The sequence below is a fragment of the Vigna angularis genome, chromosome 9 (genome assembly GCF_016808095.1).
Source record: "Vigna angularis cultivar LongXiaoDou No.4 chromosome 9, ASM1680809v1, whole genome shotgun sequence".
Taxonomy (NCBI): Eukaryota; Viridiplantae; Streptophyta; class Magnoliopsida; order Fabales; family Fabaceae; genus Vigna; species Vigna angularis.
In genome coordinates this window covers 32195160-32208774 of record NC_068978.1, presented here as the reverse complement: position 1 = coordinate 32208774, position 13615 = coordinate 32195160, and the positions used below count along the sequence as shown (strand labels likewise).

At 35.5% G+C, this 13615-nt stretch overlaps 1 protein-coding gene across 1 annotated transcript; it reads left to right on the top strand.

The window, feature by feature from the left end:
• The first annotated feature begins 314 nt into the window (after nt 1–314).
• On the top strand, nt 315–8415 carry LOC128194125 (uncharacterized). Its single transcript, XM_052868928.1, has 3 exons — nt 315–3744; nt 4260–4303; nt 4628–8415. Exons 1-2 carry the CDS (start codon nt 2620–2622, stop codon nt 4272–4274), a joined length of 1140 nt encoding a protein of 379 aa, XP_052724888.1. The 5' UTR covers nt 315–2619; the 3' UTR covers nt 4275–4303; nt 4628–8415.
• The last annotated feature ends 5200 nt before the right edge of the window (nt 8416–13615 follow it).

The window sequence follows — 13615 nt, the reverse complement described above, 5'->3', positions numbered from 1 at the left end:
TTAATTTTAGCACAATAAACTAAGTGAAGTGAAGAAAATATTGGTTCATCAAAATAGACCACACTTAGTCTTTTGCACTCCTGGGCAAAATCAAGACGCAAATCAGGGAATAGTTCAAAGGACTTTCAGGAATGGTGACACAAAACGCAGCATACAGAAAAAATAAAAACTCGCAAGAAAAAACAAACAGAATTTACACAGTTCTTGATAACTCTCAAGATTTGCATATTTTTCTCGATTAAAACTCTTTTCTTAAGGTTCTTTAGCTTTTAATTCTTTAGAAATAGAAAAGATTAGTTTAAATAACTAGAAATAACTTTTAAATAAATATTTGGTTAATTTTCTCTTTTTAGGCAAATAAAATAGGTTTTTAAGTAATTAGTTTTTTTTCTCTTTTAGAAAAATATTCAAAAAGTAAAAATAAAAATTTATTTTGCTAGGATTTGTTTTTTTTCTTTTCGTTTTGCTGTTTAGCTATTCATTTCTTCTCTGTTTGCAGAAAAATCCCTCGTCAAAGGGGCTAAAAATTGGGTCAACAAGAAGCAAAGGGGCTGGTGCTGTTTGGGCCAAATTAGAAAGCCCAGTGCTGATTAAAATGGAGTGCAGTGTGTGCAAGGAGTTGAGCTGAAGCCTTCTTAGCCTATTAGTGAAACGGTGCGTAGAAGACCAAAGCTGAAGGGGGTCTCTTGTTTTACCATTGATTCGTGCAGAGGATCAGATTTGGGGAATTTATCCCAATCTTCTCAACACTCAAGCGAGGGCTTGCAAAGAGGACTTCTTCCCTAATTCCTTCAACCTAGGTTCATGGTTCAGCAAGGAGGAGAACCAAAGTGGAGAAGCAAGCTCCAAGGCCCAAAAAGGAAGCCGGCCTAGAGCTAAATCGATCCGGGAAGCAAATCGGAAGGAGTGCTGAGCTGGATTGGTTGTTAGAAGCACGTGCGAAGCAGTTGACAGTTGAAGGCAGTGCGGTTCAGAGTTGTTGAAGATCAATCAAGAAGCTTTCCAGTTAGTTTTTTTAGCTCTTTCTTTTCCCCTTTCTTTTCTCTTTTCGTTTTCTTTGTTTTTCTGACCCTATAAAAAGGGCTTTCACCATGTAAATAGAACACTTCTTCACACACACTTTTTCTTTCAGTTTACAGTTTTCCGTTCTAGAGTTTAGGGTTTTATTCGCTTTTCTTAGAGTAGGATACTGTTCTTGATTCTGGATTTCGCTGATGAGATTCATGGAACTGTGACAATCCGTGAGTTCCTCGTTCGGTGATTTCTGGTAAAGTGTTTGTAATTTTCCTTTTTCATATTAATAAAGTTCAAATTCGTATTCTGGTTTGTGTTGATTTTGTTCTGTGATTGTTGATTTCTGCCATTGTTATGTTCTGAGAAAATGAATTGGATTCTGTATCTCTGCATTCTATAATTCCTTTTGGAATTAAATGACTCTGTATTGAGCAATTTTTACCGAGAAGTCTTCTCGAGTTAGAGTTGAATCCAATGCATAAAGATTCATTCGGTTTTGTGTTTCTATTCTGTTTCTTTCTATTTTCCAGTATGTGTGATTTCAATTTCAGTGTTGTATTCCTGTTCTTGTGAAAGTGTGCATTGATTGAATAATTGAGTGAGAATTTCCATTTTAAGTTTTGAAATATGAACTCAAAAGACCCCAAGGAGGGCTTAACTTTCTCGGAATGTCTTTCTGAAGAGGAATTGAGACTCTTTCATTCAGTTTATTGCACATTTTCCTCTGTTGTTTGCTTTCTATCCAATATCTTTAGTTTGCTTCTTCATTTTCAGTTTTTCTGTTGACTTTATATTAGAATAGTCTTGGTTTTGATTGTGATTTTATTTTCCTTCCATTTAAGTTTTGTTATATGTTCCACTGTTCTTAGCATTTTTAGTTAGGTTTATTTTCTTGTTTTCTTGCATCATTTACCTATTGCAGTGATAATGTTTAGATTCTGTTATTAGGTAGTAATAATGCTCATTAGTTTAGGATCATTTTAGTTGCATTTAAGTTCTCATAGTAGTTTCAATTTTGTTTCTGTTTAGGTAGTTTAGAGTTCTATTCTCATTTCAAATTACATTTTATTTCTTAATCTTTTTCCTTTATACAGATTTGATTCGTTCATTCTTTTCTCTTTAATTTCATTGTTCATATTTCATTTCCCCACCTTGCATTAGTAGTTCATTAGGTGTTAAATAAATACAAGATTCAATTCTACACTTTAAACTTAATTCTAGCCGAGTCTTTGGATTGATACCTAGGTTGTCCCTATACTTCATTAGTGGGGAAACTTAGTTTGTTCTGGTTTTAGGCGACAAAAAATCAGTTTAACAAATGGCGCCGTTGCCGGGGACTCGGCGAGTTAAGTCTTAGAGTGTTAGGTTAGTCTTGTTTAGGCTTGTTTTCTTGATTTTATTTCTGTTTTGTGTTCATATATGTTCCTTTTTAGTTTAGGATCTGTTTGTTTTGTTTTCATTTTTGTATATTAGGATCTGTTCTGCAGAGTAGAAATTGTGAATATAGCTTGTATAGATTTTCTTTTCTTTCAATTCTTTTGTTGAATTCTGTGATAGAGGCTTTATTGGTCTAATTGGTTTTTATCTTGTGAGCAATTGGTAAGCATGGATCACTCCTCGGCATATGGTAATTTCTCATTTCCTTATAATGCTCAACCACCAAGATTTGACATGTTTTATGAGCCTATTCCTGAGGTTTTTATGCAGCCAGCCAATCAAGCTTTCCAGCAGCAACCACCACATTGTTTTCAACCATATCATGAGCAACCACCCTTGCAAGTGCAGCAGCAGCTGCCACACGTATACTGGGACCAATATGCTGAACCAGAGCAGGAGAATTTCCTGTCGGAACAACCATGGCAGCCATCTTTTTTCCATTATGATGCACCAGAGCAAGAGGAATTCCAATCAGTACAGCCATGGCAAGATCCATTATGTGATCAGCAGCAGGGGATTCCAGCATCTGAACTTCAAGGGATGACCAATCAAGTGGCTGAATTAGTATCTGCTATCAACAAGCTGACAGGGAGAGCTAAAGAGGAAGAGGGCACACCTGTTGCCATTGAGTTTCAAGGTTTTGAGAGTCAAATCACTTCAGGCATTGTGAGCTGTACACCACAGTTTTATCAAGATGCAGATCAGCCGTGGCAACCTCAATTTGGTGAATCAGAGCAGCAAGATGTATATTCTCCAGACTGTATGGCACACATGTGGAAGGTGGCAACACAATTGGCAAGGGAATCAAATGAAGCACAAGCAACGATTGATGATTTGAAGCAACTTTCAACAGCACCACAACAGTTTGATATGCAGAATGTTGATTTAGACTCTAACTGTTCTGATGAGTTTCATTGTGTTCATAATTCTAGTTGCACTATTTCTCCAGCACTTGATTTAAAATCTGACTTTCATAGTGTTAATATTGATAGTGTTGATTTGAAAGAAATTGTGTATCCTGGTTGCGATGTTACATCAGAGTTTAATGGTGTTGAATCAAATTATGATTTTAATAGTGAACCTGCAGAGCATGCTGAATTCGTAACTGATAGTTCACTTATTAATATGGGTCTTGGTGTTTATGCACAGGCTGACATTGTGTTTGATGATCTTGCAACAGAAATAAAAGAGGATGTAGACCATGAAAGCAAGAGTGCAGTTGTGGTTAATGAAGTGGAGTGCAAGTTGGCTGAGAATGACTCTGATGAGGAAGTTAGTGAGCAAATAATGCAGGTATACTCTGAACTTAACATTCCAGTTCATATCTCTGAGGTTCAAGTGAACGTAAATAGCTTTGATCTGTTAGAAACTGAACCAATAAAGCCTGTTATTGATACTGCTGTTTTGATGCCTGCACACACTCACATTTTAGATTCAGTTTTTCACTCAGAACACATTGATATACCTGATGTTGTTTATGATGTGTGCGCTAAGCCTGATCACAGTTTTGATGATAATTTTGTGCAATGTGCTGACTCAATTGATTCCGTTGTTGTTGTTGAAGACAATTTTTATGAGTCAATACAGGTTTATTCTAACCTCGAAACTCTCACTGCCACATCTGAATTTCCTATGCCATTTGATGCATTTGATTGTATGTGCTTGGATCTTATAGAGCCTGTTGTTAACACTGCTGAACTTATTGACTCTAAGGTTATTAAAGAAACATTTGAAATTGAGCATATTGATGTGTCTATTGCTGTTACAGAGTTATACATTGATTTTGACACTATTTCAATTGATGGTAGCTGTGCAGAATGTGATATTGTGGCCACTGAATCCTCTCATACTGGTGAGGTTGTCTTTGATGAATTAGTCCAGGTTAACTCTGAATTTGATATTGCTACTGGTATAGCTGAAATGCACACTATTTTTAATCCCTTGCTTGAGTTACCTGTTGTGCCTGATGCTCCTTATAATTCTGAATTGGTAGAAATAATAATTGCTGTGAGTTATACAAATGCATTTACTGATGGGTGCTTTGATTCTGATGCTTATATTCTGGATGATCTGTTAAATGATTCTGATTTTTCCTGTGACAGTTATGCACAATGGGATGATTCTATTGTTCATATTAACTTTGATCTGGATGTTGCTGATGATATACTTAGTGCAGGTACTGATATTGAGGAGGTTGCATACACTGAAGGCACAAAGGTTACCCTGGTGGAGGTAGGAAAGAATCTCAATGATGCTCAAAGAACTTGGACCACACAAAATGAACAGCAAAGGCATGAGGAGCGTTGGTTGATGCAGCAAGGTGCTTGGAAAGTGCAAAACAAGATGAAAGCCTTGATTGGAAAGCTGTTATTGCTGCAGCAGAGAGATGGGAAGGAGCTAATGCACACCTTGGCTGACCATGGAGCGAAACCAATACCAATAAGCATTTTCTTTACCCTTCTCTTCTTTTGTAGTTATAGGTCTCTATTAGTAGCTTGCATAATAATAGGTAGTATGGTAAATAATAAGATACAAAATATGCTGTTTTTCATAAAACTAAAAAGAATTAATTTTGATCTTTGGCCAATTTGAAAATTTTTTTTTTCTTGTAGCTTTGTAGATTTAGTTCAGTTTTCACAGTTTTGTTCTTATACATTTTGTGCTGCTTTCATTTTGATTCCTGTGTTGTGAATAATTGTGCATCTGTGCTGTTTAGGAACCTTTCTTACTCACACATTGAGGACAATGTGCCTCTTAAGTGTGGGGGTGAGAAGGTATAGATTTAAATACTTGCTTTTACTGTAATATACATCTGTTAGTATGTGTTTTGTAGTTAAAATAGGAGTAAAATTTTTTTTTAGTTTCTTTCTGAGTTGCTTTTAGTATTGTTTCAGTTTGTAAATACTTAAATTTAGTTTGTCAATACTTAGTTTTTTTTTATGCTTTTGGAATATGTTTTAGGTTGTAGGATTAGACTTTATTTTTGCTTATAGTTTCTGTAATTAGAATTCATATTAGGATTTCCTTTCTCTTCTTATATTCTTGCCTTTTATTTCACGTATTAGATATTCTTTAATTTCTGTTTTAGCATTAGCAATTGTCTTAGGTGTTTTTCATTTTCATCTTCTGTTTTAGTTTTTGCAAATAAGCATTTGTTTCAGTTTCATTTTCCCTTATAGGTTCTGTTCTGAGATTTTAATTTCTGAGTCCTGTTCTGGTTTTTAGTAATTTTCTAGGATCTCTTCCATTCATTGCTACTATTAGGATTTTCTTAGGTTTTTTTTTTTCTTTTAAATTTGAGTCTGTTTTAGTTTAGCTAGGTTCAGAGTTAACTCTTTGCTTATTTTTTTTCCTTTTACTGTCTTTCTTTTGTAGAAGCGTTTTAGATGGGAGTTGGTTTAGGTTATGTTTAGAGTCCTTTCTTTCTTCTTTTGTTGTTTTCTTTCCAGACTTGTAATTAGGATTTGTTAGCTTAATATCATTCTGCTTTAGATGTCTCTTTTGCTGTTTTACTTTGTAGAGCTTTAGTTTAGATTCTTTTTGGTTGCATTCTGTTCTGTCTTAATTTGTCTAGGTTGTAAATAGCTTTAGGTAATGTTGTGCAGGTATTTCTAGATTCTATTTCACATTTTACTTAACTTCTTGCTGATTTACTTAACTGTATAGCTTTATTTCTTTAAGATAGATTGCCAATAGTGTCTTTAGCTCTAGATTTGAGTAGATGTAGCTCTAGTAGTAGTTTTTGCAGTTAGTTCAATTCAAATAAGCAGTTTTTGCATGGTAGAGAGTAGCAAGTCCATTTTTGACAAATCTTTAACCCTGGAGAGTTTTGGGCCAATTTTTTCTAGTGTGATTGCATGCATGTATAGCCATAGTTTTGATTTTGTATTAATTCTCTTTGATGTGCTTGATCTTGGTAGAACTTTAGAGATGATCTAGGCCTTCTTTCTTCTTCCCATTCACATTTCTTTCCATTGTACCCTCATTTGAGCCTTAGCCTTTTCTTTGCTTTCCATCCATTACAAACCCTTTCCCCAATCATACACATAAAACCTTAGAGTCGTGTGAGAAGTAGGGAGAATTTAGAACTCAGAAAGCAGAAAAGAGTAAGGCCAGAGGTGAAATTGAAGAGCTCTAAAAAAAGAAAAATCTGATCTGAAAAGAGAAGAAGAAGTTTGGAAAAAGAGAAAATTGATTGAGAAAAAGACCTGGAAAAAGAAAATATCAGAAAGAGAAAGAAAAAAAAAAGGATTCTGGCCAAGCTAAAAGAAAATACCTGCAGTGAGTTTCAGATTCTCCCTTCTTTCTTGCACATTTCTCTTTTCCATTCCAGTTTCTGCTTCTATTTCCCATCCATCTGCCCTTTCCATTCTCCATTACATTACAAGCCATGAAAGTCCTAGTGATTTAGAGTTATCTTGATTCACGTAGTGTCAATTAGAGTTTTTCCAAAGTTAAGAATTGTGGTTTATCATGACATGTGGAGCGAAAGACAGGCTGACCTAAACACTTGAGTGCTTTGAGAGAAACACTTTATCCTGTGAGGTTGAAATTGGGCTGCTACTTCTCTGAATTGTAATTTTCTGCTTGGTTTGGTTGAATTTAACTGTTATTTACTTGCTAGAGTTACTGAAACATACATTTAGAGTTGATGATTCTGTTTGTGCAATTTTGATTAGAGAAAATAGCTAGTTGTTGTGTGAATTGGTAGAGTTGAGTTAAATTTGATAAGAGTCTAGTGTTCCTTGTTGTGTGTCTTTATTTTCTTTTTAGATTGAGTCTTTGCTTTTCCTTTATCTTTTTAGTTTGTCCCTGCCCAGGAGGGCAGTTGTCTAAGTGTGGGGATGTGATAACTCTCAAGATTTGCATATTTTTCTCGATTAAAACTCTTTTCTTAAGGTTCTTTAGCTTTTAATTCTTTAGAAATAGAAAAGATTAGTTTAAATAACTAGAAATAACTTTTAAATAAATATTTGGTTAATTTTCTCTTTTTAGGCAAATAAAATAGGTTTTTAAGTAATTAGTTTTTTTTCTCTTTTAGAAAAATATTCAAAAAGTAAAAATAAAAATTTATTTTGCTAGGATTTGTTTTTTTTCTTTTCGTTTTGCTGTTTAGCTATTCATTTCTTCTCTGTTTGCAGAAAAATCCCTCGTCAAAGGGGCTAAAAATTGGGTCAACAAGAAGCAAAGGGGCTGGTGCTGTTTGGGCCAAATTAGAAAGCCCAGTGCTGATTAAAATGGAGTGCAGTGTGTGCAAGGAGTTGAGCTGAAGCCTTCTTAGCCTATTAGTGAAACGGTGCGTAGAAGACCAAAGCTGAAGGGGGTCTCTTGTTTTACCATTGATTCGTGCAGAGGATCAGATTTGGGGAATTTATCCCAATCTTCTCAACACTCAAGCGAGGGCTTGCAAAGAGGACTTCTTCCCCAATTCCTTCAACCTAGGTTCATGGTTCAGCAAGGAGGAGAACCAAAGTGGAGAAGCAAGCTCCAAGGCCCAAAAAGGAAGCCGGCCTAGAGCTAAATCGATCCGGGGAAGCAAATCGGAAGGAGTGCTGAGCTGGATTGGTTGTTAGAAGCACGTGCGAAGCAGTTGACAGTTGAAGGCAGTGCGGTTCAGAGTTGTTGAAGATCAATCAAGAAGCTTTCCAGTTAGTTTTTTTAGCTCTTTCTTTTCCCCCTTTCTTTTCTCTTTTCGTTTTCTTTGTTTTTCTGACCCTATAAAAAGGGCTTTCACCATGTAAATAGAACACTTCTTCACACACACTTTTTCTTTCAGTTTACAGTTTTCCGTTCTAGAGTTTAGGGTTTTATTCGCTTTTCTTAGAGTAGGATACTGTTCTTGATTCTGGATTTCGCTGATGAGATTCATGGAACTGTGACAATCCGTGAGTTCCTCGTTCGGTGATTTCTGGTAAAGTGTTTGTAATTTTCCTTTTTCATATTAATAAAGTTCAAATTCGTATTCTGGTTTGTGTTGATTTTGTTCTGTGATTGTTGATTTCTGCCATTGTTATGTTCTGAGAAAATGAATTGGATTCTGTATCTCTGCATTCTATAATTCCTTTTGGAATTAAATGACTCTGTATTGAGCAATTTTTACCGAGAAGTCTTCTCGAGTTAGAGTTGAATCCAATGCATAAAGATTCATTCGGTTTTGTGTTTCTATTCTGTTTCTTTCTATTTTCCAGTATGTGTGATTTCAATTTCAGTGTTGTATTCCTGTTCTTGTGAAAGTGTGCATTGATTGAATAATTGAGTGAGAATTTCCATTTTAAGTTTTGAAATATGAACTCAAAAGACCCCAAGGAGGGCTTAACTTTCTCGGAATGTCTTTCTGAAGAGGAATTGAGACTCTTTCATTCAGTTTATTGCACATTTTCCTCTGTTGTTTGCTTTCTATCCAATATCTTTAGTTTGCTTCTTCATTTTCAGTTTTTCTGTTGACTTTATATTAGAATAGTCTTGGTTTTGATTGTGATTTTATTTTCCTTCCATTTAAGTTTTGTTATATGTTCCACTGTTCTTAGCATTTTTAGTTAGGTTTATTTTCTTGTTTTCTTGCATCATTTACCTATTGCAGTGATAATGTTTAGATTCTGTTATTAGGTAGTAATAATGCTCATTAGTTTAGGATCATTTTAGTTGCATTTAAGTTCTCATAGTAGTTTCAATTTTGTTTCTGTTTAGGTAGTTTAGAGTTCTATTCTCATTTCAAATTACATTTTATTTCTTAATCTTTTTCCTTTATACAGATTTGATTCGTTCATTCTTTTCTCTTTAATTTCATTGTTCATATTTCATTTCCCCACCTTGCATTAGTAGTTCATTAGGTGTTAAATAAATACAAGATTCAATTCTACACTTTAAACTTAATTCTAGCCGAGTCTTTGGATTGATACCTAGGTTGTCCCTATACTTCATTAGTGGGGAAACTTAGTTTGTTCTGGTTTTAGGCGACAAAAAATCAGTTTAACAGTTCTCAAGAATTCTAGACAGATAATAGAAGTAGAAATTATCCAACATAAATCAAATAAAGCAGATACTTACAGCAATCTTCCAAGCAATTCAAAGTGTGGAAAAATAATTAATCAGCTTAAGAGGTGATTTAAAAATAACAAAACCTCACAGATGCACTAACAGTGTTTCTCTCATGTGTTTAAGGTAAATCAATGTCACTCAATGCACTCAAGAAAGCAAACACAAGTAGACTTGGCAAGCTTCTAATATCAACACTTAAAACATATGCATGTTCAAATCTAAAGGTCTTTACTGGGTTGTAATGGGGCCAAGGACAGGGGAGGATAAAATATGGGTAAGTAGCTATAGCTCAGAAGAAATAGAGGAGTGCTGGGGAAAAAGTGGAAATACAGTCAAATCTCACCCAAACCTCTAATTCAATCCTCTTCTGGACTCCATTGTTCTCAAAATTATTTTTCATTTTCCTCTCTTTTTCTCATCAATTTTTTTTTTCATCCTGTCTCTTTTCTTTTCTCTCTTTATCACACAACAGGATATAAGTCATATTTTCAGAACAAGATGAGGAACCAACTAGCCAATTTATCATAAACTCCTAGGAGACCACACTTATTCACAAAATACTTCTGTAGCTCCAGACTTTCCTAAGGTTAAGGTAATCATTTGTTTTTCACTTAGGATCATTGTATGAGCTTTAACACAAAGAAATGGATACAGTATAGGCTCAAAGGGGTTATCAAAGGATAATAACAGGGTAGGCTTATTTGGCTAACAAGGCTCAAGAAATAAAATGCCTTTATCACTTCCAAAACATGCATATAAATCAAGTTTATCAAAAAGAATCAAGCCAAGGCATATGTGCAGGCAATCAAGATACATATCACACAAGAAAGAAAATTAAGTGGCTCAAATTCTCACACAGGGTAATCGTCATAATTAATTCAACCTCTTAAACGCATAATCATCTTTCCAAGCAGAGAAAAGCAAGGATGTCAAACTATAAGTATTAATGAAGTGAAGGAAAAATCTACAACTTAGACAAAATCCAGAATTGAAGAGAAAAATGTAAAATTTATTTCACACAAAACTCACTAAAAACAACTTAACAGAAAAAATTTAGCACACAAAAACAAAAACAATTAACACACAAATCACAGAAAAATCAGAATCTCTCCCAATAGACCACACTTAAACTACACATTATCCTCAATGTGTTCTAGGCATGTCATCATCAATCAAAACAGTAAACATATCATGGACAAGTGCAATAAAGTAGGAAAAAGGGAGAGAAGGAAAATGCAAACTCCCGTAGGTTATGGTGGAAGCTGCCAATTTTGGACTTGTAGGGAGATATCTGCCACTTCAGTATCCAGCCAGGAAGTTTTGAGGACGAACTGCTTCATCCTCCAGATCTGATCTAGCAGTGAAATGTTTTTCACAGCTGGATCTGAACATTGATTATTGATGAGCAGGTTCAGCAGGTGCCTATTGTTGTTGAAACTTTGGTGAGTGGTGGCACCTTTGTCTTCCACTGTGGGTGCATATTGGTCAAATTCGTTTGTACCTCCTACAATAGGGTTAGTGCAAAACGGTTCCACAGAAATGTCATGCAGAGGTAAAACACCCAAATTATCATACTGAACCCCAGATACATCCTCACAACATGAATCAATTCCAAAATTACATGCAATATCAATATCAGACTCAGATTCATGTGCAGAGGGAGAATTAAAAACATGCTCAACAACAATATGATTATCAGCATACCTATCATCAGCATAATCTTTAATAACACATTCATGAATATCATAATCATACTGAGGTATGCTTACCTCCACTTCCTTGAAGACTGGTAAAGTGGTGGAAGATGAGGGTAGTCTACCTGTCTCAACATTACTGCTTATTCTTGCCTGGGCCTCAAAATGTTCATCAGCCTCTTCAGGTGCAAGAGTGGAAACATAAGATGATGTGAAAGTAGGTGGTGCAGTGAGCACGTGACTCAGGTTCTCATCTCCTATGTTGATGGCCATATGTCCTATTTGATCACTCAAAATCTGCATGGCAGCTTGAGTTTCCTGTTGGATCTTCATGCTCTCTTGCTTGAACTGAATGCTCTGCATGGTCATCTGCTCCATTAACTCCTTGAATGTGGGTTCAGAAGTAGAAGGCTGAGGAGCTAATTGGACAGGAGCATCAAATTGCTGATTCTCGTATTGCTGGACTGGCGGAGGCATAAAAGTATTCTGGAATGGTGGTTCTGGATATTTCTGTGGAGCTTCATACCATCCCAAACTAGGGTCATTCCATCGAGAATTATTGTTGTAACTCTGTTGTATAGGGGGAAATTTCTTCAAGAACAAATGCTTCAGATTCTCCCATTTGATAACGCATTCTCGAGGAAGACGAGTTTTCCAATCCTTTGCTGCTCCTTTTAACGAGTGGGAAAATGCCCTTAAGAAAACTTGATTATCCGCGACATTTGGAGGTTTCATTGCAGAACAAATTAAATAGAACTTCTCCAAATGTTCATGTGAGCATTCGCCTGCAAAACCATGAAACTGGGGCAGCATTTTTATCATTCCAATATTGAGAAAGTTATGATCACCATCCTTATTCGGTGGAACTGGCTCCCAAGGAGAGCTCTCAGAAATTGGAGGACGGGCCATATTTTTCTCAACATAAAAATCAGCATAAGTATAATCAGAGTACCACGCAGAGGGAGAATCATAGGCACTCGCAGAATAAGCACTATTCACAACATTAAAATAGGTAGACATGGAAAAATAAAAATACTAACAAATAAAAAATAAATACTAAAAATTACGAAACAAATAATTCACAACACATTTATACATGCTACAGGTACACACAAAACATAACAATTTTTTTTTTATTTTTTATTTTTTTATTTAACAGACATAATACAAAAAATAACACAACAAAAATATAAAAGACTAAACATATATTAACACAACATATATTAACACAGTAAAAATCTAAAAGAAACCTGAACTGAAGTGACAACGCCGCCAAAATTTGCTGAAGGTGTTGTTGCCGCCTACAAAAATACAAAACACAAAACACACAAAATACACATATTAACAGAACAAAAAAATTACAATACCAAAATCTGAAACCAAACCTCCATTGGTCCCCGACAACGGCGCCAAAATTTGATGCAGGTGACGTTGCCGCATACAACAAACCTATAACAAAAAACACAACAAATATTAAGAGAACAAAAAATCTAAAACTGAACCAACCATTGATCCCCGGCAACGGTGCCAAAATTTGATACGGGCGTCGCGACCCGTCAAATTTGATGTGCACGAATTAATGCAGTATATTTACTAGGAAGTGACTCCTAGGTCGTCTCTCAAGGACCAATTTTGTGTCAGTTCAGTCTCAGATTTATAAGAAAGGGGGGGTGTTTTTGTGATTTTTGTTGATGCGGAAAAATAAATTAGACTGGAATTTAAACACAACTGAATTTAAAAACACTGAAATAAATTTCAAAGCAGTAAAACCAAATGATAAAAGACGATAAAATTGGAACAGTAAATATTCAGAAACTGTAAAATTTAACGATGCATAAAACAATAAACGGTAAAATAAAAGAGACAGTAAAAATAAAAACACTTGACTGAAAATGAAATTTATCAAGATTAAACTCTTAAATTAAAATTCCAATGAGAAAACTGTAACACACTTCTACTGCTTCAGAAATTAAAGCATTTGTACTGTTTAAAATAGAAACTGAAAGCTGTTGAAAGAGGAAGAGGCATAGAGCCTCTTCCAGGGCCGTGACTTCTATACTACACTACTCCTAAATCTCCTCTAAATTCTACTTTCTTTTGCTTCTCTGCCTGCTGCCCCTTTTATATGCCAATTCTGAAGCTACTCCCGTGAGTATCTTTTCTTTTCCTTGCCTTCCCGTGAGAAAATAGGATGAGGCCCCTCCATTTCTTGTCTTCACGCAGCACACCCTTCCACCCGTGGGCTTCCTTCTTCATTCCTCTCCATTCCATGTTTCTCTTCTTTCACACGTGAACACCTTCTGGAAGTGGCAGGAACAGCTCCCTCTTGGTGGCTTCTTCTTTGCTTGCTTCTTCCAATTTGCGTGTGCTAGCAAAAAGAAGGTGAAGAAGTCTTCTTCTTCAACTAGACTAAGACCTTGGAGCATCTCTTC

Coding starts and splice junctions, on each gene's coding strand:
- LOC128194125 (XM_052868928.1), top strand. CDS start 2,620: ATGGATCACTCCTCGGCATATGGTAATTTCTCATTTCCTTATAATGCT.